This window comes from Halyomorpha halys, unplaced genomic scaffold (genome assembly GCF_000696795.3).
Source record: "Halyomorpha halys isolate HHAL.00 unplaced genomic scaffold, Hhal_1.1 Scaffold32.1, whole genome shotgun sequence".
NCBI lineage: Eukaryota > Metazoa > Arthropoda > Insecta > Hemiptera > Pentatomidae > Halyomorpha > Halyomorpha halys.
In genome coordinates this window covers 1,107,532-1,131,801 of record NW_027104903.1, presented here as the reverse complement: position 1 = coordinate 1,131,801, position 24,270 = coordinate 1,107,532, and the positions used below count along the sequence as shown (strand labels likewise).

The 24,270-nt window shown below is 29.9% G+C and overlaps 1 protein-coding gene across 1 annotated transcript in view; it reads left to right on the top strand.

The window, feature by feature from the left end:
- Nucleotides 1-24,270, top strand: part of LOC106685295 (transcription factor GATA-4) — a gene marked incomplete in the record, with an annotated part of 31,879 nt that overhangs the window by 5,475 nt on the left and 2,134 nt on the right. The window contains 5 exon segments of the mRNA XM_067045984.1: nucleotides 3,322-3,712; nucleotides 12,261-12,441; nucleotides 13,431-13,603; nucleotides 15,611-15,736; nucleotides 15,981-16,089. Coding sequence (XP_066902085.1) covers nucleotides 3,322-3,712; nucleotides 12,261-12,441; nucleotides 13,431-13,603; nucleotides 15,611-15,736; nucleotides 15,981-16,089 — 980 coding nt within the window.

The window sequence follows — 24,270 nt, the reverse complement described above, 5'->3', positions numbered from 1 at the left end:
CATAATTTTTTTTTTCATTACTGGGTGCCTCCCTCTGGATCTGGATCAATATGAGCTCAAAACAATAAATTTGACAAAAATTTCCATTTAGCTTCTTACTCAGATTTACCTTACTTATAGCCGATAATCCTATATTTCACAACAGTGGGCTTAACTCTTTAACGAATGGTGTCAATTAATAGATTCTTTGGGTAATAAATTACATCACATCGAATATCTTCTTTCATATTCCGTTTTCTTAGATCAGGGATTTATATTGTTTCGTCAATGTAAGAGGGACTTTAACACACACAAAAAAGGAAAAAAACAGCAATATAAAAAAATGCCCCATTTTACTTACCAACTTCCTTTAACACGACTTATTTTCTAGGCATCTCGATAATAATGGTATTCGTAATCTTTAGTTTAACATGTTAAAGCGTGCTAAATAGAAAAACTCACGTTAAATGGAGAAACATTTCCTTTTTTTGCCATGTTAAAACGATATAAAATATAATAGGGGTATTCATGATCTTCAGTTCAATATGTTAAATGGAAAAACTCATGTTAAATAGAGAAATTTTCCTTCTTTAACCATGTTAAAACGATATGACATACAACATGTTGAGAGCCTATTACTAGGTCTGTTAAATGGAGAATGATGTCATGCAACAGACCAGTCTAGCTTGCCATCATTTTGTTTGTTGTGTTAGGTTACTTGCTCGTAGACACTTTTCACTTAATTTTGGCATCTGGTAATAAATGACTTTAATCAAAACTTATAAGTATACAATAACATGAAGTTTAGGAAAGAAAGGTTATAAAACAAGTTGCTTCGAAAATCCGCTAGGAGCACTTTTGCATTTACCAATTAATATGACTTTAGGGCCGCTCACAATCCTATACTTATAACATTTAACATGGTAAAACATTTTATATTTAACACATCATGAATACCCCCTAATATAAGACATCAAGTTGTCAATATAGGCATTTATATCTAGATTAAACTTGACTTTTGATATTAAGAGTCCCAATTACTTCAGGGGCATTTTTGAATTTTTCACATTTTCATAATAAATGAATTACAAAAAAAAATTAATATTCCTGACGAATTAGGACCAAGGTCAAAATCAAAAAAGGATTGTAAAAATTACTTTTTAAACCCACTCTCTAAAATAAGAAATTAACTAACGGACAAATCATAAGTAAATTTACAAATAACGATTTAATAAATAATCAAAATTTTTTTAAAATTGTTTAAATGCAAACATCAGTTATCCATGAATTGACCATTAAAAAAAATGTAATAATTAGTCTACGATGGTTTCAGCACAAAAATTTTGACAAAGAATAAAAATAAATGAATAATTCTTAGTTAAGGGATAGAAACATTTTAGTTCAGAAATATCATAAGAAATCGCTTTGAAATGTTTCCTTCTTTTATCTTATAATCGGGACTGTATTGAACAGAACTCGGATTAAATTTAAGCCTTAAGAATTAATATCGTATTACTAGTCTTTTAATATTTTGTTAAACTTTTTTTTTTTAATTAGCTTATATATAATTTTGAAATATAAGTTAGTCATGTCGCGATCGTCTGGTAATGGCATACAATCCGATCCTAAAGTAATTTGTTCCTTGAATCTATTGTATTTATTCCAAGATAAACCTCAGATTCCCAGCTCGAATTTCATAATACTTGGGATCTGATGAAAAGAAAATTCATGAATCCCTTTTAAAAGTGATAATTTTTATAATTGTTGCTCTTAATATTGGCAATATTGATAATAATATAGATTAAATAAATATTTTTTTATTTTATTTGAGTAGTACAATGAAGCAATTAAGACTTGATAAAAAGTTTTCATGTTAGAAAATTAAACCACCTATATAACAAGCTATATAAAATCTCTAGTACATACAATTTGCGTTGAATTAATATACCTTATATTCAGCAACTGATAACAGAAAAAATGTTTGATAATCCTGGGTTGTATTTATATTAGAGTTTATTTTAGTAATCGCACTTAAGTAAATCATGAATGGTTTGATTGTTAGACCTAATCTGTCAAATCACTTTTGTTGTGTTCATATTTTTTTAACAACTTATAGAATACAACCAGAAGACATACAATAATAAAATTTCCATCTATTGGTTGGCATCCATAACCCCCCAAGATATTTCATTCAATCCTTTTTTTACGTTTTTGTTTCTAAAGTCGGTTTTATTGGCCAAATTTATCTTTATGTTGATAATTGGTTGCATTTTATCAAGGATTACCATGTCTCATAGGTTTAAATAAATTCACTTTTTTTTTTTTTAGAGAATTTAAAAAAAACATAGGCACTTTCCATGACGAAAAACATTTAAAGTGAACAAATTCATAACTAGAATTGTTGCATAGAAAACATGTTTGTAAAATTTAGCGATTTTCTAACCTCTTTTTCTCAGAATGATGAAAAGTAGGAGAGAGAGTATCGTATGGTTGAAGAGATGCTCCTGATGTCACATATATCCTTTCTGACAAATATCTAAATGCTCTACAGTTGAACAATCCTTTGCAGGAATACTTCAAGGTATCTGACATACTGTCTCCACAGCTCGGTATCATATATGCATACCGACACAATTTCAACGAGATGTCACAAACCAACAGGCGACTCACAGACTTTACAAGATGAAACAAACCATGACTGGTACAAACTTTAGAAAATTTACTTAACCAAAACAAATATAAACACATTATTTATTGAGAACACAATTTGTTTCAAACATTGTGTAGACAGGCACAGTCCATTATATTACATTTGATGAAATGAGGTTCATGCATCTACGCTTCGCTGATAAACAAGGCAGACTAATTTACCTGAGACGTAAACTTGTGTTTGTTTTTGATAAATGGAAATAAGAGAGGAAGAAGAAAAAATTAATTTCACATGAATATAATCCTATCGACGTTTCGAACCATCTGTCTTTAGGAGCCAATATTTCAATAATTTTCATTGTTTGTACATTTTTGTTCAATTTTCAAAAGAAATTTTGTCATATATTAAAAAAAAACCTTTAACACTGTATGATATTGCTATTGCATTGTTAATCGTTGTTGTTTGAACAATTGTACCGTCCGAAACGTCTACAGGGTTAATTCATGATGTAAAATAATGAATTGTGAATTGTATTAAGGCTAGTTAATTTCCAAAATAGAGAAAATACATAAAATAACATAATTTCCTTTGAATGAAAAACCACTAAAAAATGTTATAGAGATATATTTTTATTGGAATTTTATAATATAAGCAGCTTATTCTTATACATTTTAATTATTAAAATATTACAGCTCTTTTAATTCACCATATTCTGATGCGAATTTGCACAGAAGCGGTAAGGACGTGGAGGTACCTTACGAAATAGTCCAGCTGCGGCCCGGAAACTACGACGAGGGGTACAGCCTGGAGGAGACGACGCGGTACAGCCCTGGTTCCGGAAGGTACTACACCGCCGACGGCACCGTCAAGTACGAGCGTGACGACAAGGGCGAGGGCAGCTACGTGACGCTCGAGCCCGTCAATTACCCGCCCGGAGGTGCCTACCAGGAACCCGCGACGGGATACTACACCTACAAAGAAGAGGAGGACGTCTATATCAAGGCGGATCCGCCAATGACCCCAAAGAATTTCGCACACTTTGATCATCCGGCCACCACGCATCCAACCCAGCTAAGTGCGCAGGTATGTATAACTAATTCATATATAGCTAATAAATAGATAGTGTTTTATTTGACGAGTTCTTAATTTAGTACAAGAGCCCAAGAGGAGAAAAAAAGCAGTTATTTCCACCTCAATGTTTTATTACTTTAATGAAAACTATGTATAATTATAAAGCAAAATTGATGAGTCTGCCAAGTATAGGTAGGGGGAATAAAAAATGGGGGATGTTTCAAAACGTTAAAAATAATTAATTTTTCATTCGGAGCTCTTAAAACTACTAACAACACTAGAAAACCTAAGAGAACGTCATTTAAGGAAGAGTAAATTTGCTTAAATATAAAACCCTCTTTACGTTCAATAGTTCTCAAGATATAGCTTTTTTTAAAAGCAACTTTATAAGAAATTCACTGAAAAAATCAGTAGTTAGTGAATCTATTTTGAGAAATCTATGCTTCATAAACCAATTTTAAAGATATAGAGCTCTAAATGATTTTTTTTTTTTTTTAACGTATTGAAACAGCAACCATTTTTTATTCCCCCTACCTATACTTGGCAGACTCATATTTTAACTAGTAATTATACGTAGTCATAAAGTAATAAAAAATTGGAGTGAAAAAAGTGTTTAACCTTAATAATAAAACATTAAAGAAATCAAAAAAATGGGTGAAATAACTGCCTTTTTTCCCGGCTCTGGATCTTGGTTAGTGAGTAGCAACTTCAAGAGTGTGTTATTCTTAACACATGAACACAAAACACATCATTTCCCTTACCACAAATACCATGTCGTATTAGTTGGAGAAGATGGTCTGGGGGTGCGGTCAGCAAATAAAAACATAAATAAACAAAAAAAAAATTTATTCCCGACGTTTCAACCTGAGTTTCAGGTCTTCATCAGAATATCAAGCGGGGAATCTTGGCTAAAACTGGTTTTTAGCTTCAGTTCAGGTCGAAGTGTCAGCATAAATAAATATTTTTTTTGTTTATTTATGTTTATATTTATTTATTTATTTTCTGACCCCCCTCCCGACTGTCTTCTCCAATCAGTAATCTACGTCAACTATCTACACCTCACAATGTCATATAACTTGATGAAATGTTATATATTACTTAAATTCAGAAAAGGCACTGTTGGGATGATAGTGCTCACCAGCAAAAACCCCACTAGTCAAAAATAACATTTGTACGAATCAAAACATTTTTTTAATACATCTCCACCCATTCAGTACCTTCCAATATTTATTTTATGTATATACTCTAGAGAGATTTTTGCAAGAAACAATTCAAACTTGTTTCTGCTGAATGCTCATAAGCTAAAAGGATTATTTTGTCTTCTCATATTTTTAATATCATTGAATAATTACTTAAGCAATCATCTACCCATTGGTTCCCAAACAAAGTGCCACAAACGAATGCCACTACTCAAAATATTACAAAAAAGGGAAAAAAAGTAAATATATAGTGTATTCCAGCATTTTTTCCCCTACTTAATTAACAGTTCAAATGATAATTTTTTTAACTCTACAAGTTACTGCGAAATATTTTTAGCACCAGCAAGGGTGGCGAAAAAGGCTTTGCAAAAACTTATTTCTTAATTTTTTCTTCTTTTCATGTATATAAATAATTGAACGTACAAATTATGAAGAAGATGGTCAGGGTTGCGGTCAACAAAAGTTCAAAACTCAAACCTCAAAACTATCCCCAGTTCGTTGTTAAAAAAAAAAATAACGAAATGTAATATACGGTATCTTATAATTATTATTCTCATCATAAATAATATCTGTAAAAATAAATAAAAACATTGGATTCATAATTCTACTTAGTATATTGAAGACTTAAAAAATAAAAATTTAAGCGAGATTCCTTATTTTTTTTTAAAATCTTTTCGAAGTGTATTACGAAAAATCGTAAAAGAAACGTTAATTGCCAAAAATAAGGGATTTCCTAATTTAAAGACGTAATATTTTTTTTTTTTTTATTACGTGCAAATTCTAGTTAACCTCTTCTTCAGCCAACTTACACCTCCTGAAGTACTTCAAAGATAAGTTAGGTGACGACCAAGTTTTAATTTTAGAATTAGTGTGAATCCTATAAAAAAAATGAGGCTCACCTAATCTCCTAGTTATTAATTAATTAATTATCTAAAAATATCTAGAATCAACAAAAAATAATATTATCCAACACTTAAGCATTGTCATTTCGCGTTTTTAGCAGGTCGGATAAAACTAATAATAATTATTAAGAAATTAGTTATCAGTCTTGTTTTCAACAATCACACAAATATTTTTTGCGAATAATCTATGATTCCTTATCAAATTCAGTATAGCAAAAGTAACATCCTGTTAATTCCTAGTTTTGTCCTTTGTAATATTTTTACATTCTGTTATTTTTAAAAAAATCTATACCGCTACGACCCATGAAGAGTTAAGGGTGTAGTACTTAGTAAGGAAGTACTGTTTCTAGACCAGCGGTTCTGCAACGAGGTGATTTGCTCACAATGATGCTCGACCGTCAAATTTTTACCCAATTTATAATAATGAATTGACCCCGGGTCCTTAGAGTTACTAGTATAGTGCCTTACCAATGAGCTACCCACTCCTACATTTGGTTATATAGTAGTTTATTTATATAATTCTAATCATTTTGTCGATCATACTCGTATGTACAGATATCACGAATTATTATAAAGAATTAAATAAGCATGGGGTTGAAATGATATTCTATTGTCTAAAAATATTTGAAACACCATTCAGAGGTAGCCATATAATGAAATAGTGGAAATTATAAAATTGTATCTCGACTTTCGTAAATGGTAGAAAAATAAAAATGACTTCCTCATATCTAGCTAGTATTCTAATTGCTTTTAAAAGCACAAAAAAATATTTGAAATTAAAACATTATTATTTTTTAATGATTAGAAAAGTTTGTCGGGGGGTGCGGTCAGGAAAGAACAACATAAATAAACAAAACCATATTTATTTATTTTATGCCGACGTTTCGACCTGAGTTTCAGGTCTTCATCAGGGGTTATGGCGTGGAAGGTAGGCCTGCAACTGCAATATTATTTTTTGTTAATATAATGATCAAATTTCTAACGCATAAACTAGGCACAGATCGAAGGATATATTGATCTAATCGAACAAATTTGAAGAACTAATCTCTCAGACAAATGTTAGCACAGAGCAGAAAAACTGGGTCCCTCTGACTAACACAATTCTAGTTTCTATTTTTTACTGAAACGTGGCGTCATTGTTGGGATAAGGTTCACGTCACGGGCTAAGGCGTTGGTTTGGTTAGGTCTGCAGTGGGTTACCGTTGATAACGGGCGACTTACGTCATGAGTCAGTAAAAATACTTAGATATAGAGGAGATGTTCAGTATAATCGAAATGAAACTGCTCTTAGAATATTGGTATTAACCAATTCAGGATTAAACACAGTTCGAGTGCAAACAATTGCACCAGATGATATCATTGTGGTTTCCTCTGCAAACCACATATAGAAGATAAAATTTCAAGAAAAAATATAATATAATGTTAATATGATTTTTAAAATAATTAAAAAAAAAGTCATTCTAAAAAAAATGCTATCTGTACCGCTACGATCGATAAAGGGTTAAGTGTGCAGAACTTGGCTTTCCACTTTTCATTCAAAGAAAGACTCTGGAAAATCCCTGCGCTTCTCTCTAAACTGCGTTAGTGGTATTGAAAGCCAGTAGAGGCTGAAAGGAAATTAAACAGTAATTACATTTAACTAATTCAGTTCTCTCTTTACCAAATAAGAAAAAAAAAATCATAAAACTAGCCAACCTAGGGTGAATAATATTCAAACAGTTTAAGGCGAAAATAAAAGAAAGATAAATAGAAAATTTTAACCTAATATAATAATGTTCATTTACACTAATATAAAAATTGAATTTTTTTCTTCATTCAACTTTTATTTGTTTTGACCATATAGGATTGAGAGACAAATTTTAACATTGAACGGAAAATTATGTAAAAAATAAAATCATTGATTTACCATCCAAAATAGCGAACATTTTAAAACAAACTTTTTATTAACCTGAAGCTATGAAACTTTGTAATTAATCAATGTTTTTGAGGATCGAAAAACGACAATAAACTTTTATGACGCTTTTCCTGATTTCCCAGTCCCAGTTACAAGGACTATGTCTTAACGGTTGGCTAAATACTATGATGTGCATGTACCAGCATGATTTAAAGCTTACAAATATTTTTTTAAATCTTTGGTTTTTAACGGTATATTATAAGTATGTGTTATTACTTATACTTCCAGATATAGATTTTCAACCGGGAGAAACAATTTCTCTTTCAGATAGATAATTATCAAATTCTTTCATATCCATTTTTAAATATAAGATGGTCTGGGTTGCGATCAAAAAAATAACAAATAGTTTAAAACTATTTTAATGTTCGACGTTTCACCCCACTTTGCAGGGCTTAATCAGGGCTAAGAAGTTGTTTGTTCTTTGCTCATTTATTATCATTTAATATCATTATTATTATTTTTATTTATGTTTATTCTTTCAAGACGTTTATTTAATCTCTACTTTTTTTTTTCCCGTATTGTTTTTGTTTTTATGTACATCGCATGTACTTTTTTAACTGTATATTTTACGTATTTTTAAAATAAAATAAATAAAAAAAAAATTTTACTCTCGTGTTGTTTTTTTACATTGCTACTTATTTTTCATTCTTATCATTGTTTATTTTATACTGATACTATTTTATATCTTCCTTCCTTTTATTTATATATAATTTCATATCACTTTATTTTTACATAATATTTATCCTAGCTTAAATTACCTTATTGTTGTAATATTCTCAGTTTTCTTTTTTTTTTCTTTTTTTTTTTGTATCTTTTTAGCCCTGATGAAGCCCTACAAAGTGGGGCGAAACGGTCGGACATTAAAATAGTTTTAAAATATTAGTTCTTTTTTTGACCGCAACCCTGACCATCTTCTTATATTTAAATCTTTACAGTTAACTACATATACATATATGTACTATATACATGTAATATCCATTTTTAGTTCTATAAATAAGGGTAATAATTTCAATCAAATAAAATTAAAAGTAGTTTTTAGAGAATCGTTTAGAAAATTTTTACATTTAAGGCCTGTCTCACCATGGGGATATGACCTATCCGATGTTAACGGCCAATGTTTATTCAAAATCGATAGCACCGTATTCGACAAAATCGTAAAAAAAAAAAGATAATATCTATTTTATGAAATAACACTTCCGATATTAGTGTCAGTCGAATTTAGCGAAAAACCTTCTGTAACATTTAAATGTTTCATTTCAGTTTCGTAAGACTTTTGATTTTAGCTGTTCACACAGATAAAGCTCAATTTACAGGTCTTGGTTATTTGGACATGGTTATATCCGTCAATTCCTCAGATTCAAAATTTTTAATGATATTATACTCCGCCCCCTTGCTATACATTTCATATACTGAAGGTAATATTAAAATTTTTAAACAGTTCTGGGGTCTTCGATTTACCCTCAGATTTCGGTAAGTCACTACCAATGCTTCATAATGTTTAATAGTAAAACTCTTCAATCTAAAAAAAACTTGGCTGGTTGACCTTATTGCTATAAAGTTGTATCAACTAACCAGCGGATATAGATCAATCTTCAATAACCAATATTGAATCACAGCTACAGACCAATTGAGCTTGTTAGTTAAATCTCAATGGGAGACGAACGTTTTTCCCTATTCTAACCAGGAGCCAATTCATAATCGTAACATTTTTTTACGTGTTCTGCTTTCCGGTACACATTTGAACCATTGTTCAATTTTTTCCTCCTGCTGCCTTCCCCGGGCCCTAAGTAGAGCAGCGATGCCTATCTCGGAGCAGGGCGTGGACCGAGACAGGGCAGGTACTCTCTTCGAATTCCTAGACCTCCAGAACTGTTTATTGACAGGCCGAGTTCCGGTCTCGCCTTCACATCCGCCGCCAATATTTGTACACCGCCCACAGGGGTCGGAGTCACGGGTCATCCGGGGCACAGAGATCCTGAAAGGCGAAGAAGGATGGAGTAAGGAGGAAACTCATAGTTCCAAGGATATGTTCAATATTGTTAGAGCAGCTTGCTGACCAATATATCAACAGCGCAATATCATCCAATGCATTTACAAAAAATTCGTCCTAAATCTAGTATGAGGCCCTATAATTGTTTTAGAACAATTAACAAGTATATCGGACGGGCTATTACAACAATTTTAGATGTATGAAGGAGTTGGTCAGGGGTGTGGCCAAAATGGAACAAAAGGTAGTTAACAATTATTTATTTTCCTACGTTTCGCCCCACTTTGTATTGCTTCATTGGTAACATAAATAGGTAACATAAATATTTTAACAATGTTGGATAATAAGATACAAATACGTAATCTAATGAAAGTTTAAAAATTATATGAATATAAGAAAAATAAGATGTACAGTAATAAGAACATGTAAACAAATAAAATAGCATACATTTATTTATAAATTTTATTTTCATATACTTATTTTATAATTATGAGAGATAGTTGACTGTGCATGACTTGTAAGAGGAGGAGACGTTGGGGGTGCGGTCTAAATGAAACACAAATAAGTTGATGTAACTTATTTAATTGTGCCAACGTTTCGGCTAGAGTAGTGGAAAATAAAATGTATACATAGGTACGTTAGGTCGAACGTGATTATGACCAAATCACCTTCTTGCACAATCGTTGGTCTAGTAACAGTACTTCTTTACAAAGTACCCCTTTAATTTAATTTTTTTATTTTATACATACTTGATATCGTACGTCTTATTTTTTATATATGTTTATATATCATATTTTTATTTCTTTTTGTTCATTTTATAATTTCTTTTTCACCTATATTTATATAATTTTTAACACTACCTTAGTTTACTGTTTTGTATATTATTATCCCACATTTTCAAAATATTTGTGTTGTTTTTTTTAGCCTTGATGAAACCCTAAAAAGTGGACGAAAATTCGGCAAATATGTAGTTGTTAACTATTTTTCGTTCCATCTTGACAGCACCTCTGAATATCTTCATATTTTACTAACCCAAGTTCCAAATCACAGATAAGCAATGATATAATATTATATTTTCTTATTTCTTTATACAATAGAACAAAAAGAAAATTAAGTGCATTGGTGACTTGTGATTTCTTATTTGTTTTTCCCTGTATTCGATGAGGAAGTACAATCGTATATCGAGACCCCAAAATTGCTTCATATTGTTTTCATTAAACCAAGAACTTTGAAGACAAAAGTAAAAGCTAAATCAGAGTACAATTACATTCGAGGAACAATAACATAAATTAGAAAATAATATCGATAAACGAATTTTTTTTCATATAACTATATATTCTAATAAAAAAACTTTTAATCTCTGTATAGTATGTAATCTCTTATATCTCTTGTGTAGAAAATAATGATATAGGAATGTTTCGGAGATTATAAATCAGCATGAAAAGGCAAGCATCACATCACTGTGGATTGCCTTTTATAATATTTAACAAATAATAATAACTTAAAATATAGAAAAGTTGTAATCTCATACAAAAAAAACAAAACAATAATTTTCTTTCATAATTAAACTAAGATTTGTCAAAATACTTATTGTAGATTAATAAATAAAAATACTCCAAACAACGAGTCGAGCGTGATTCTGACCAAATCACCTCCTTGCACAACCGTTGGTCTAGTTACAGTACTTTACAAAGTACTGAACCCCGTGACCATCATGGGTTGTAGCAGTATAGAATTAAATTTAGGTTTGAAATCCAGACAGCGATGATACGCAACAGAAGCGTTTCAACTTAATACATAACAATAGAATAAAACTAATTCTTTCATTTTAATTTTTCAAGTGTAAAAAATAGGGCCTAATTCTATAAATTAATTTCAGACTTTTTAAAAATTTATTTACAATCATAGTAAATTAAAATAACGAATTTATTTCCATTTTAGTAAATTAATAAAACGCAATTTTTAACCAACAATTTTTTTTTAGCAAAACATTAAACAAAAAAATCAAATTGATCTGTTATAACTGTTTGATTTGTTTAAATTCACTGTTAAAGTGATATGAATATATCGCAATTATCATCTAATTCAATATGTGATACTGAAGTGCATAGGTACCCTTTCGTATCCATCTATTTAGTTTGTCTTATAATTGATTGATTACCTCAATACCTACACAACATTAAGTTACGACTGATCGATCAAATTTAATGTTATAAATGACACCTTTCACTGGCACAAAAATTTATTATTCTAAACTTTTTTTTTATTTCATTAAAGATATATTAGGAAATAACATTCAATTTTTGAAATCTTAAGGTATACTTCAGACCCTCAGATGATTCAAAGTAACAAAAGTCAACGTTGCAGAATGGGTATTCCCATGTCAAAGCACACAAGTTTCAACGAATGGGTGTGTTTGGTGAAACACCGAAAACCCGAGTAAACATCCTGCGTCCTGTACTAAGATCACTAAATGTTTGTTAATTTAGTAATTGCTAACATTTTTATCTCTTACTAGGTTACCTACGTGACGGGAGGAGGTAGCCGAGAGTACGTGACGACTAACCAGCCTGGCTACTGGTCCAGCGAGTACGTCTACCAGCAACCACAGCAGGAGATACAGCTGCCTCCAGGAACACCTTATGTATTTTCCAGCAATGGGCAGGCTACCTGGGCTATCGACGAGTCCTACGATCCCAGTAAGTATTTAATTATATAATAAAAATAATAATTGTAGGTTTAATACTAATCTTTAACTTGTGGTCCTTCTTAACAAAGGTAGATTCCGATCTAATTTTAATTTCTGGTTAAGAAAGAAGAATAACTAATATAAGGGTAGGAGAGGAGCATGTATGTTTTAGTCCAACATATGGTTATATTTAATAAGCAGTTTAAAAATTAAAGAAGCTTTGGGGTTCCTCTAAAAAACTATTGAATTCCTTTCATATTCAATCCTTATAGTCAAAAATCTTTAATGCTCCCTACTTAGTCAAAAATCAAGTCTTCCATCAGGACCTCAATGTTCCTTATGTTGCAGATTTGACCAGAACCAGATACCATTCCTTCTATGATAAACTTCCCAACCGCCCAAACCCACTGGTTTCAAACCTGGCTTCTACTTCTACTTACTACTGATAATTCTCCTGGCGTCTGAAAAAAAGATGGCCCCGAGATTTTCTCCTCTAGAAATGTTCTATAAATGGAGTTCTATAAATGGGTAGAGTCTCCACATGTTTTTATCATCCCATTTTATAACTTATAGTAAAAATACTAGTTGTATATATTTTTATACATTTGTAAACAACCATAAAAATCATTGTAACCATTTAGTGCCACGCCAAAAAGACGTCCCTATACGAAGATAATCGGCCAAATTTTTAAGGTTATACGTGGGTTTGTAATAAGGCTCATAAAAACCAAGTTAAAAACAATATTTAGATAATTAAAAAAGCAGTGCATTCCCCCAATACAAGATTAGAGTTAAGGAGACCGAAAGGAATACAATTAATAAAACAGGTTTTATGAATTGATCTCCACGTGAGAAACATTAATAATTTGCATTCAATTTTAAATGCCAAATTATATTCTGTCAGTCCTTGTAGCAAGATGTTAGTTGAAACCAGATAAATATATGGATTTTTTTCTTTTTCTTTTCATTGCATATCGGCTAAACAATAAACTGTTTCAGGTATGCTGTCGACGAACGACATCAAGGAGTGCGTCAACTGCGCAGCGAGCGTGACCCCGCTGTGGCGGCGGGACGGGACAGGACATCACCTCTGCAATGCCTGCGGCCTATACAGCAGGATCAACGGAGTACACAGGCCACCGGTGAGGACGCACCACAAGAAAGTACACAATGTGAGTGGATGTAAACGATCGCGGTGTGAGAGGCACTGAATGTTTATCTGTAATCGGATACCTTGTCAAGTAGGATCAGTGTAATCATACGTACGGTGAACCTAAGAAAGGATGATAATATAATAGCTAAACGGTTACTATGCAAAGTTTATTTCCAGGAATATTGAAAATCTGGTAAATAACTATGTCTCGAATTCGAGTGTAATAAATCAAAACTTGCTTAAAACGGGAAGAGGAGACTTAACTTTGTTTAATATAGAGGACCAACATTTAAAAAGTGGCTAAAATTGAAAAAAAAAAATGAGTGAAAACCGCCCCCTCCACCCTCATGTAGTCAGTCTCATCTTACCTTTAAAATATTCAATTATATCGAGTATGTTGATGGATGTAAGGCATGTAACAATGTCACAAGAGGAAATGGTAAAACTAAAAATAATAGAAGGGAATCCTCGGCCAACCCCTCCCCCCCACTGAACCTTTTTTTTCGTACCCTTCATAAACAGTAATAAAATTGTTAGTTCATACATACATAATACATAAAATATAAATGAAATTATATTCATGTATTATGTATGTATGAACTAACAATTTTATTACTGTTTATGAAGGGTACGAAAAAAAAGGTTCAGTGGGGGGGGAGGGGAAGGGGTTGGCCGAGGATTGCCTTCTATTATTTTTGGTTATATATATATGAAATGTAAACTGTACCCCCTAAACCCCATTTTTTTTTATCGTACCCTTCATTAAAATAAATTAGTACATCATAAATATATAATACATGAAATGTATCATATATACTTTACTGGAGCCGCTAAATCCCGATTAAGCAACGGGTCCTATATCACCTCAAAATTTAACTTAATTTAATAGAGCAACATTTATAGTCACTAAAATTTGTAAAAGGACCTGACATAGATACATTTGGTGGCATAGATACATTTGATGGCATGGACACCTTTAGGAGGAAATACGTTAAACACTAAGTATACAAACATTCCTCGTGCCTTCTGTCGAGGAACATGAAAATTAATTTTTTACGAAACTAATAAACTTTCTACTATTTTATACGGATTCGAAACCTGACCGGTTACATTAAGAGAAAAATAAACTTTAAGATTTGTTTTTAATGAACTATTAACTGAAATATTTGTAATGAAAAAGGATGAATTTACGGAAGAGTTTAGAAAGCTACAAGATGTTGCATTGCGCGTAATGCACTAAGTAAATATTATTGAGACGACAATATTAAATCGAAACGAACTAATTCCTAACCATTTCATAAGTGTGTAATAAAATTCACAAGTGTAATCATTGTGCTAATCAAAATATTTTTATCATTATTAATTATATCGCATCCATTATCACGATTTTGTGGTCAACATTTGTAAAATATTATCCTGTTATTCATATATAAGTTGTATTAAATATGAATGATTGATAGCAAGTAAATTATAAGATTTATTTATCGATTATCGACGTTCCGATCAACAATGTAGGTTTTCATCAGGGCTATTGTGATGAGTTGAGATGTACAATAGGGTGACGTTTATTGTGGTACATTTCCATCCATCATAGCAGACCCATTTGTGGGTCGAATTGTTGTTATTCAAAAAACAGTTTTGTCAAAAACTATTTTTGTTCTTTAGTATAGCCCTCTCAATCTTCTACTAAAAAAATACATTAATATAGATGGAACATGAATTGGTTACTTATTAATTAGCATTAAAGAGATTAAATACTTAGTTTCAAATTTTCGGAAAATAAAAATATGGGCACATCTTTGTTATCTTCTATTCATGTTTTTTATTCATTCATTCTCCCACATGGATCATCACCCCATTCTCCTCGTTTCGATAGTAGGAATTATCAGAGTAAAAGTTTAATTAGGGGTGGTAAATTCATTTTCTATCAAAACCTACATACCTTAAACATCTATCACATTCTATAACGTATTTTGTTCATATTATTAATTGAATATTTAATATAATAAATTTAAAAATTTTGCAGATTGGTAACAGAAGAAATGGTGTGAGCTGTGCAAACTGCCAAACGAATAATACAACCCTTTGGCGCAGAAACAATACTGGAGAACCTGTGTGTAATGCTTGTGGGCTATATTTTAAACTTCATGGCGTAAGTAGTCGAAGAAAATTTTGATATTCAAAAGTTCAAGAATGTTTTATAAATTATCAAAATTAAATATTTATTTATTTTTACTTTATTGTTCAATTTAAATTCAGAATTCAATTCAAATTCTGAATTACTCCAAAATATACCAGAATATGAGTAATTCAACATGAAAATATACTCTGAAAGTAAAAATAATAAATATTATTGTTTTTATGGCTTTATTAAAACTGTATTTAATTTTTTATAGGTAAATAGGCCACATACTATGAAGAAGGAAGGAATCCAAACCAGGAAACGCAAACCAAAGAACCCTCAAGTAAACCTACCAAGTCCTAAAAACGATATAAAGACAACAGGTATAATATAAACCAAAAATATTAGTTTAAATAATTAATGTAATTATCGTTGATTGAGCTTATTGATGTTATTTTATTTTTAAAAAAATTGTATTTATTTATCTATTATTATTTTGTTAACTATTTTTATTATTTTGTATCTAATTGTAATATTCACAAAAATTATGTAATCAGTTACTACATCCAACATTAATAAGCTAAATTCTGTGTTAACAGTAAATATCTAGTCTGATGTGAGAACAATGCAGAAACTCACTCAAATTTGCATACTTTATGTTTCAAAACATCCTACATAGATTAGGACAATTTTTAATTTTATTTAATGAAGAATTCATACTGTTATAAAACAAAATAAATCAATATCACAGACATATTGATTATTATTGTAAATATTAAGTTTATTTTTAATTTGATTACATGTTATTCAAAAAGAAAGAAAAAAACCTATTTATTGTTTGTTATGTTTTGTATTGAAGAAAAAAAAAATAAATTACAATAATTTTTAAAACTATTTCTTATCAAAATTCATTTCATGATAAATTTTTCCTTATTTTATTTTTTTCTTATTCTTACTACAATGTTCTGTGATTTAAAAAAAAAAAATTTATAACTATCAAAAATTTTGATAAATTAAATAATCCATCACGGTGCTTATGTATATATGTTCATATATATAAAAATGCTGCTGCATGTTTATATGATAATTTTATCACATTTTTTATATGCAATTATTCAAAACCTCCCATATTTAATTTTAATTTTGTCTATATTTTTATTTTTCGGGGAACCTGCTCAAACAAAAAAAAAATATTATTGAGCAAAAACTAGTAATGAATAAATCTATTATTAATATGATAGTATTTTATTTGTTTTTTTTTTTGAAAACATCAAAAAAGAAATTCCATCTATCAAGGGCGTTCCAACAACTATTTTGTAGAAAAAGTTTATTATAACTACATTAATCAATAAATTGTATATTGATAAAATATAATCGATATTTTATATTGAATGTTGATACATGACGAAGTTATTTTTTCACTTATTTTATTATTATTATTTTTTTTTTTTTAAGGCATTGTTATAGCTATTAAATTATAGTAACTCTTTGAGTTAAACATTTTACTATATTTGTAGGAATTTAAAGTATGCTCTTGCATCTCAAATTTCTCTTCTTTTTTTTTCTGAGTTTTCAAATTATCAAGGGAGAAAGACAAATGAAAACCCCTATTCTTAACGACAGTAACCTTCAACTTAGAAAATTCGGACTTGCAAACTTTTGACAATATTTACTATTTTCAAACCGTATTTTTAAAATTTTTATTACTCAGAGAATTTCAATATAATTGTATAACCTAATAAAATTGTACATACAGCACACCCACAACAGAATTGACAATTAAAAACGCAATTGTTTTAGATTAATCAAATTATAAATACAATACTCGTAAAATTTCTATCGAAATATATTAAAACTATAAACTACCATATATACTTACCAGAAATATGGAACGTTTTATAATATTTAATATAAGTTTTGTAGTACTTTTAATTTTTTTCAAAAATACATATGTTGTATTTTAGTCGTTTAAACGGTTTTCTTGCGGGTGTGTGATAGTTAATAATTACAGATAAAAGTTAAAATGCTTCTTGTACACTAATTAGTAAATAAATACGAAATGCAATGGATATCGATTAAAAAAAATGGTCCTCCCATATACATTATCTAAATGTTATAGAGGATATTTAAAAAATAAATTATTGCTACCAAACACTTATAATAAATTTCTTTACTTCGATCATGATTGCTTTATTTTATGGCTGTTGTATACGTTAAAGAACATAAATAGAAAAGGTCCTTGTAAATCACGTGCCAGGAAATATTCGTCGCTATAAGTCGTTACATCCGAGGTTGTTATAAACTATATCTAGTATAAATAAAAATCAAATAATAAAAGTAAACTATGCAATTTTGTGTAATTAAAAATAATTTATATAAGTTGGAAAACAATGTATTATATTAATTTTGCACTAAATAAATTATAGAAGCCAATTCCTTATGATGGTTATTATCATTTTTTATATTGTTTCGAAATGGGATTACATTTTAGCATATAGAGGTTTCACATGGCATAGGAAATAAAGTACACCTTGTTTTTCCTCGTTTTGTTTCTTTAGAGGACTTTGGTTTTTTTTACCACCCGACCTACTTCCCGTCCTCCATGCGTCTCTTCAAATATACAACAAACCTCTTGCTTAAAACCTCTTATAGTTTTTTTTTTCTCCCCTCAAGGATCCAGCATCAACTGAGACAAGTTCTCCATTTCGTTAGGAAACATTTACATGACGGCTTTAAAACTGGATTTTCTAAATAAAAAGTAGAGTGTAACCATAAAAGAAAAAAAAAATCCTTTTTACAAACAGTGAAAGGACAATTATGCTTTCGTGATTTCGAGTCCTTCTATTCTATGAGTGAAATTTACGCTATTGAAATAAAACAAAAAAAAAAAATTTAATAATAAGAGGGTCCGGGTGGCGGTCAATAAAGACATCAAAATAGTAAAATAAAGCTATTTATTTTTAACCAACGTTTCGCCCCATTTTTGCAGGATTGTCAATTTAAAAAGGAGATGACAACTCAAGAGTCGACTAGTCGTCATCTCCTTTCAATCTTACAAAAAAAAAAAAAAAAAAATAGTTTTTCTTAAAATAAACAATTTAAGTTCTATCCATTTTAGTCTCAAAACATTTTATTTTTCTTATAAGTCCGACGTTTCGGCCAATCCGGCCATCCTCAGGGACAATCTACTACAAAACAGCTTTTATTATATAAGTGAATATTGATTAATTAGGTAATTAAACATATATGAGATATACTTATTAAGAAAAAAATATATTTTACCTAATGTTTTTAATGTTTCATGGAAATTGTTGTTTTGACCTGGGCAGAATAGCCTGCATGAAGTTGAATTTTTAAATCATTTATTTCCAACCAAAATTGTATTAAGGTAAGATAAATTATTAATAATAATGTTAAGTATTTTGAAATGTTTGAGGATCGTGCATGTAATAAAAGCTGTTTTGTAGTAGATTGTCCCTGAAGATGGCCGGATTGGCCGAAACGTCGGACTTGTAAGATAAATAAAATGTTTTGAGACTAAAATGGATTAAATTATTATTTAAGAAATTAAATGATTTTAAAAAAAGTTACCAGTCTCAAGAAAGTATCAAGATTATAAATTAAAATAGTTTTTTAGTAGAAATAGTGTTTTTTCACATATGGAAAGTACGTATCACTCAAGATTTATAGTATAAAATTGAACCTTTCCTATATGATGACGTAGTTTGTAATACAAATCTATGAATCTTATTTACACGCAGACGGTTTTCTGCCTTAGTGGTACAACGTTTTCTTTTTGAAACGATTCTTGATGTTTTCTTTGTTTAACAAATATTAATAGAAGTATTTAATTTGCCTCTGGTGGCAATAGTACAAATGGCAAACGTGTAAATCCGACATAAGAGGTTGCTTATACACAAGCTTACAAGCGTTATTTAAAAAGAACATTTACCGAGGGGGGTTCAGGAAAAACCCCCAAAACCTTTGGTGAGTTATGAAACATAGACACAATTGTGGGGCAATAGAAATAGCAACAAACTCTAGCTGTTAAAATAAATACAAAATAATTTTTTGTAATTAACAAATTCTGTTTTGTTTTTGTTTTTTTAATACCTTTTTTATTCATTGAAACAAATACAAATATATATTTACAATACAAATACATATATCCTGGCAATACATTTTTATCCTTGTATTGCTCGAAGGCACAGAGCCTCTGTAGTTGGGTTTTCTTTTTATCTCAAAATCTCATTTTAAAAGAGGAATGTAGTGGTTGAGCGTTAGACTTAATAATTTGAGTTAAAATATGTGATATTTAATGGTATTAGTGCATAACACTAGTAGGAGTTAGTACACTTAAAAACTAGGGCTAAATCTACGACTATTTACAACATATCAAATCGTTGTCAATGTGGTGTTGTTGTCCACACCGCATTGGTGGGGGTGTTGTGATGAACTGTGGCCTAAAATAAATAAAAAATGAACACTTCCTAATTGATTGAGAATAGAGCTAGAAAAGAGTAATATTTAATATACCTGAGATGTGACAAAACATATTCACTAATATTGACCAACCTTTATAGAATCGATGTTTCCCTTCTTTTTGTTTTCTCCAAAACCGCTCAAATGATTTTCTGCGTCAAATGAATTAATAAGAAACTAGGTTGTATTTAATATCAGATAGGTTTTATCCCCATTGAAATAGACAGACAGGGCTTAAAAATATCGAATTTATAAAAACTCTTTATGTAAAGTACCCATGTTTTTGTTAATTCGTAAAAAATAAACAGTTCTCATTGTTGGGAATAATATACAATCTATAAATACAAGATATACAAAACTTAAGGACGTAAGTAGGTTAGTAATTAATAAATGTATATTGAAGACTACCTTTTAATTTAAATCAATGATTGAAGTATCACCATAGGGTGGTTCTTTCCCAAAATTATCAAGTGTTCCGAAACTTTCATCAAATTTATTTATAGTATTATTTTTTTTTTTATGTACAGTAAATTTCAATAATTAAAAAAGTATTTAAGACTATGAAGTATATAGCTTGAAACCAGAAATATAATTTTTTTTTAATCCCATATGTGCTTATAAAAAATTAATATTAGCCTGGAAAAAAAAAATTTAAACCAAGAAACATCTATTACCTATCAGAACTGATAAATTATAATTATTGGGCTTAAGTCACTTTTAGAGTATTTGGAGATTATGTTGTAGTATTATCCAAATCAGAGTTACCGATTGGTTTTAAGATCGTTATGCTTTCAGATAGACTTACTACTATATTGTATTTTTAAAATAACAATTCCAAAAATATCTATAATTATATAATGTTTTGAACTTTGTTTATGCTCTCCTGAAAAATTCATATTTTCAAGATATATTATTGAACAATATATTTTATTAAAATAATTAGTTATAGATTTCATACGTCAATTATTCTTCTCATTAAAGAATGTTCATTGTGTTAGTCTGATGAAGTTAGAAAGCAAGAGAAAATCAAGCAAAATAGGGAGCATATATAAAAAGAAATTGAGCTTTTGAAATTCTCTATTATAGCGTTAAATACATTATTAATGAAAACAAATATAACAAAATGTATTGGTATATATATAATGTTGTAGTTCTATCAGTGGGTAGATTCTCCACATGTTTGTATCATGTCACTATGTCAACCTACAGCAAATTTACTTGTATACATGCATATACAGTTGTAAATAACAATAAATAAATTATTAAAAAAAAAATATATATATAAGGGAATGGTCGAATCTTTTTTATTGACAATAAACTTTTAAATTACTGGATTTACGTGTTTTTTTTTCTGTTTTCATAATGTCCCCTTCCACCATATAAGGTTTTAAGGAAAACTTTTTTTCACTCCTAAAATATCTTTTACCACACTTTCATAGGAGAGTCATTCCGAACTGTTCCAATATAATACTAATATTGAAGCACAGATATAGTTATTATTTAAAATTTTTTTATGTAGTCTATACATGACAATGTCATAGATAATCAAATCGCCTTATAGAATAAGAAAAAATCGGTCCTAAAAACGGCCATTAACGACTGTGAAGTTAGTTGTTATCAATTACGTTACTATAGTTACCCTCTTATCACATCATCTACATAATAAAAGGGAATGGTCAAACCTTGGTCCACTATAAACTTATGATTACTGAAATTACTGGACCGATTTAAGAGCTGTTTTTCTTTTCAAAATGTCACCCTTCACCATGATAATATTTAAAGAAAATGAAATCCTCCAATTCTCTATTAGAAAAAAAGTTATGAACAAAATTAAGCGTTTTTGGTCTGTAGCTCAGAAAGTATGTTTTTTCATAGTTATTGTACACAATCGATCCCATTAAACGATATTATATTTTTTTTTAAATATTAAAACACAATGTGACTTAGGGTAATGTAGGTCAAAAGATTTTTTCTTAAGAAAATGTAAATCATATTCGTTTTTAGCATCTTCTCATACCCCTAAATACCATCTGAACTAAATTAAAATCTGTGCCAATACATCACATGGAGGGTCAGGGGTTCAGTACTTAGTAAGGAAGTACTGCTACTAGATCAATGGTTGTACAAGGAGGTGATTTGGTCAGAATCACGCTCGACCTCTAGATTTTTTACCCAATTTATGAGGCTGGGTGGACTCCAGGAGGGCTCCAGAACCCACATTAGTTAACTCAGGGCTACAGTGTAACAGAAAAAAATTTTCTGCCCAGCCGGTTTCGAACTCGGGTCCTTGGAGTTAATAGCCTCGTACCTTACCACAGTGCTACCGCACCTCCTATTTTAACTAAATGCCAGGTAGCAATAAATAAATAGTAGAAACAAGAATTACGATTTTTATTATTTACATTTCAATTGTTATTATTATTAATCAAACCTTTATAACTTATTCACACTAATAAACCAGAAGTGAAATTTACTTTAAGCGTTTGCATATTTATTCTATTTATTTGATGCATAGTAGAATAGTATAAAAAAGAACAGTATTCTACGCGCAAGTAAGAAAAAATGACCTCCGTAAACGTAATGTATAGTATGTTTTAAGTGTTTTTTTAAAGTTTGTTTTTTCCAATTTCGTGTTTTGTTACATTACTGTTGCTCCTCAAGTCAATAAAATGGTATAAAAGTTTATTAGTATGGTGATGATTCGATAGCAAACATAGATAACTACTTAGAATTTAAATAATAAATTTATAGTAATAATCATTATTTAATTAAATATTATAATTAGTAAATAATTACTAGCAATAATTAAAACTGGTGCGGTGAGCGCAGCACACAACTTTCACTTACTAGTTTAGAGTAGATTGGTGGGTTAGTGGTGAAGTTATCGCCATTTTTTGTGTTAAAAAAAAATTAAGACTAGAAAAGGGGAAATTTTTGGGCAAAACATTTGTATTATTCTGTTGCTATAAAAATACCTATTTAGGGAATTTGAGATAGAAATGAATAATATTAATTTTGTTTACCACCAAGAATACAACAGTATAACAAAATATAATGAAGCATAAGTTTGCAATCTGGATAGGTTTTTTTGAGGTTTTTATTCCGATTCGAACCTGTCTGTATTTTCTTTTTTTCGACTTTAGTTAATCAACAAATGTTTTAATATTTTCTATTTATCCATTATTTAATTCTGTAACCATGAGAACTGGTTATTTATTTATTTTATAATATATATTTATTGAAATTTACATCTGTACCTAATAATACATTCAGTAAATTTGATGAAAGTTTATAATGGAGTGATATAGGCGTGTAGAGAAACTACCCATTGGTAGCACTCTAATAACGTTTATACATTAAAAGGTCTTGTGGCCATCTTCTTTTCAGGCGCCTCGAAGAATTGCGAGGAATAGGAAGCAAGATTAGAAACTAGTGGGTTTGGGTGGTTAGGTAGTTCATTATGAAATAGTACAAGAGCCCAAGAAGAGAAAAAAGACAGTCATTTCACAACAATTTTTGATTAATTAATTGAAAAAGTGGAATAATTACAAATCAAAGTTGATGAATCTGCCAAGTGTAGGTAGGGGGAATTAGCGGATTTTTATGATATGTTGCTTTTTAAAAGGGTATATCTCGAGAACTATAGGATGTAAATAGCTCTTTTAGGTCTAATATTTCAGCAAATTTACTCTGCTTTAAATAATGTTCTTTTAGACTTTCTAGTATTGCTGGTAGTGTTTAAGATATAGAGCTCCGAATGAAAAATTAATGTTTTTTAAAGGTTTTGAAACATCCGCCATTTTTTATTCCCCCTACCTATACTTGGCAGATTCATCAATTTTATTTGTAATTATTCCTAGTTTTCAATTAAGTAATCAAAAATTGGGGTGAAATAACTGCCTTTTTTCTCCTCTTGGGCTCTTGTACTAGAAGGAATGGTATCTGATTCGGGCTAGATCAGTTACATATTGAACATTAAGGTTCAAAATGTAGTAATATAAAATTTCTTCCTGCGTTACAATCACAAATTAGGCGACGTTATATTTTATTAATACACTCCATTCTCTTGTAAATATTTGCTG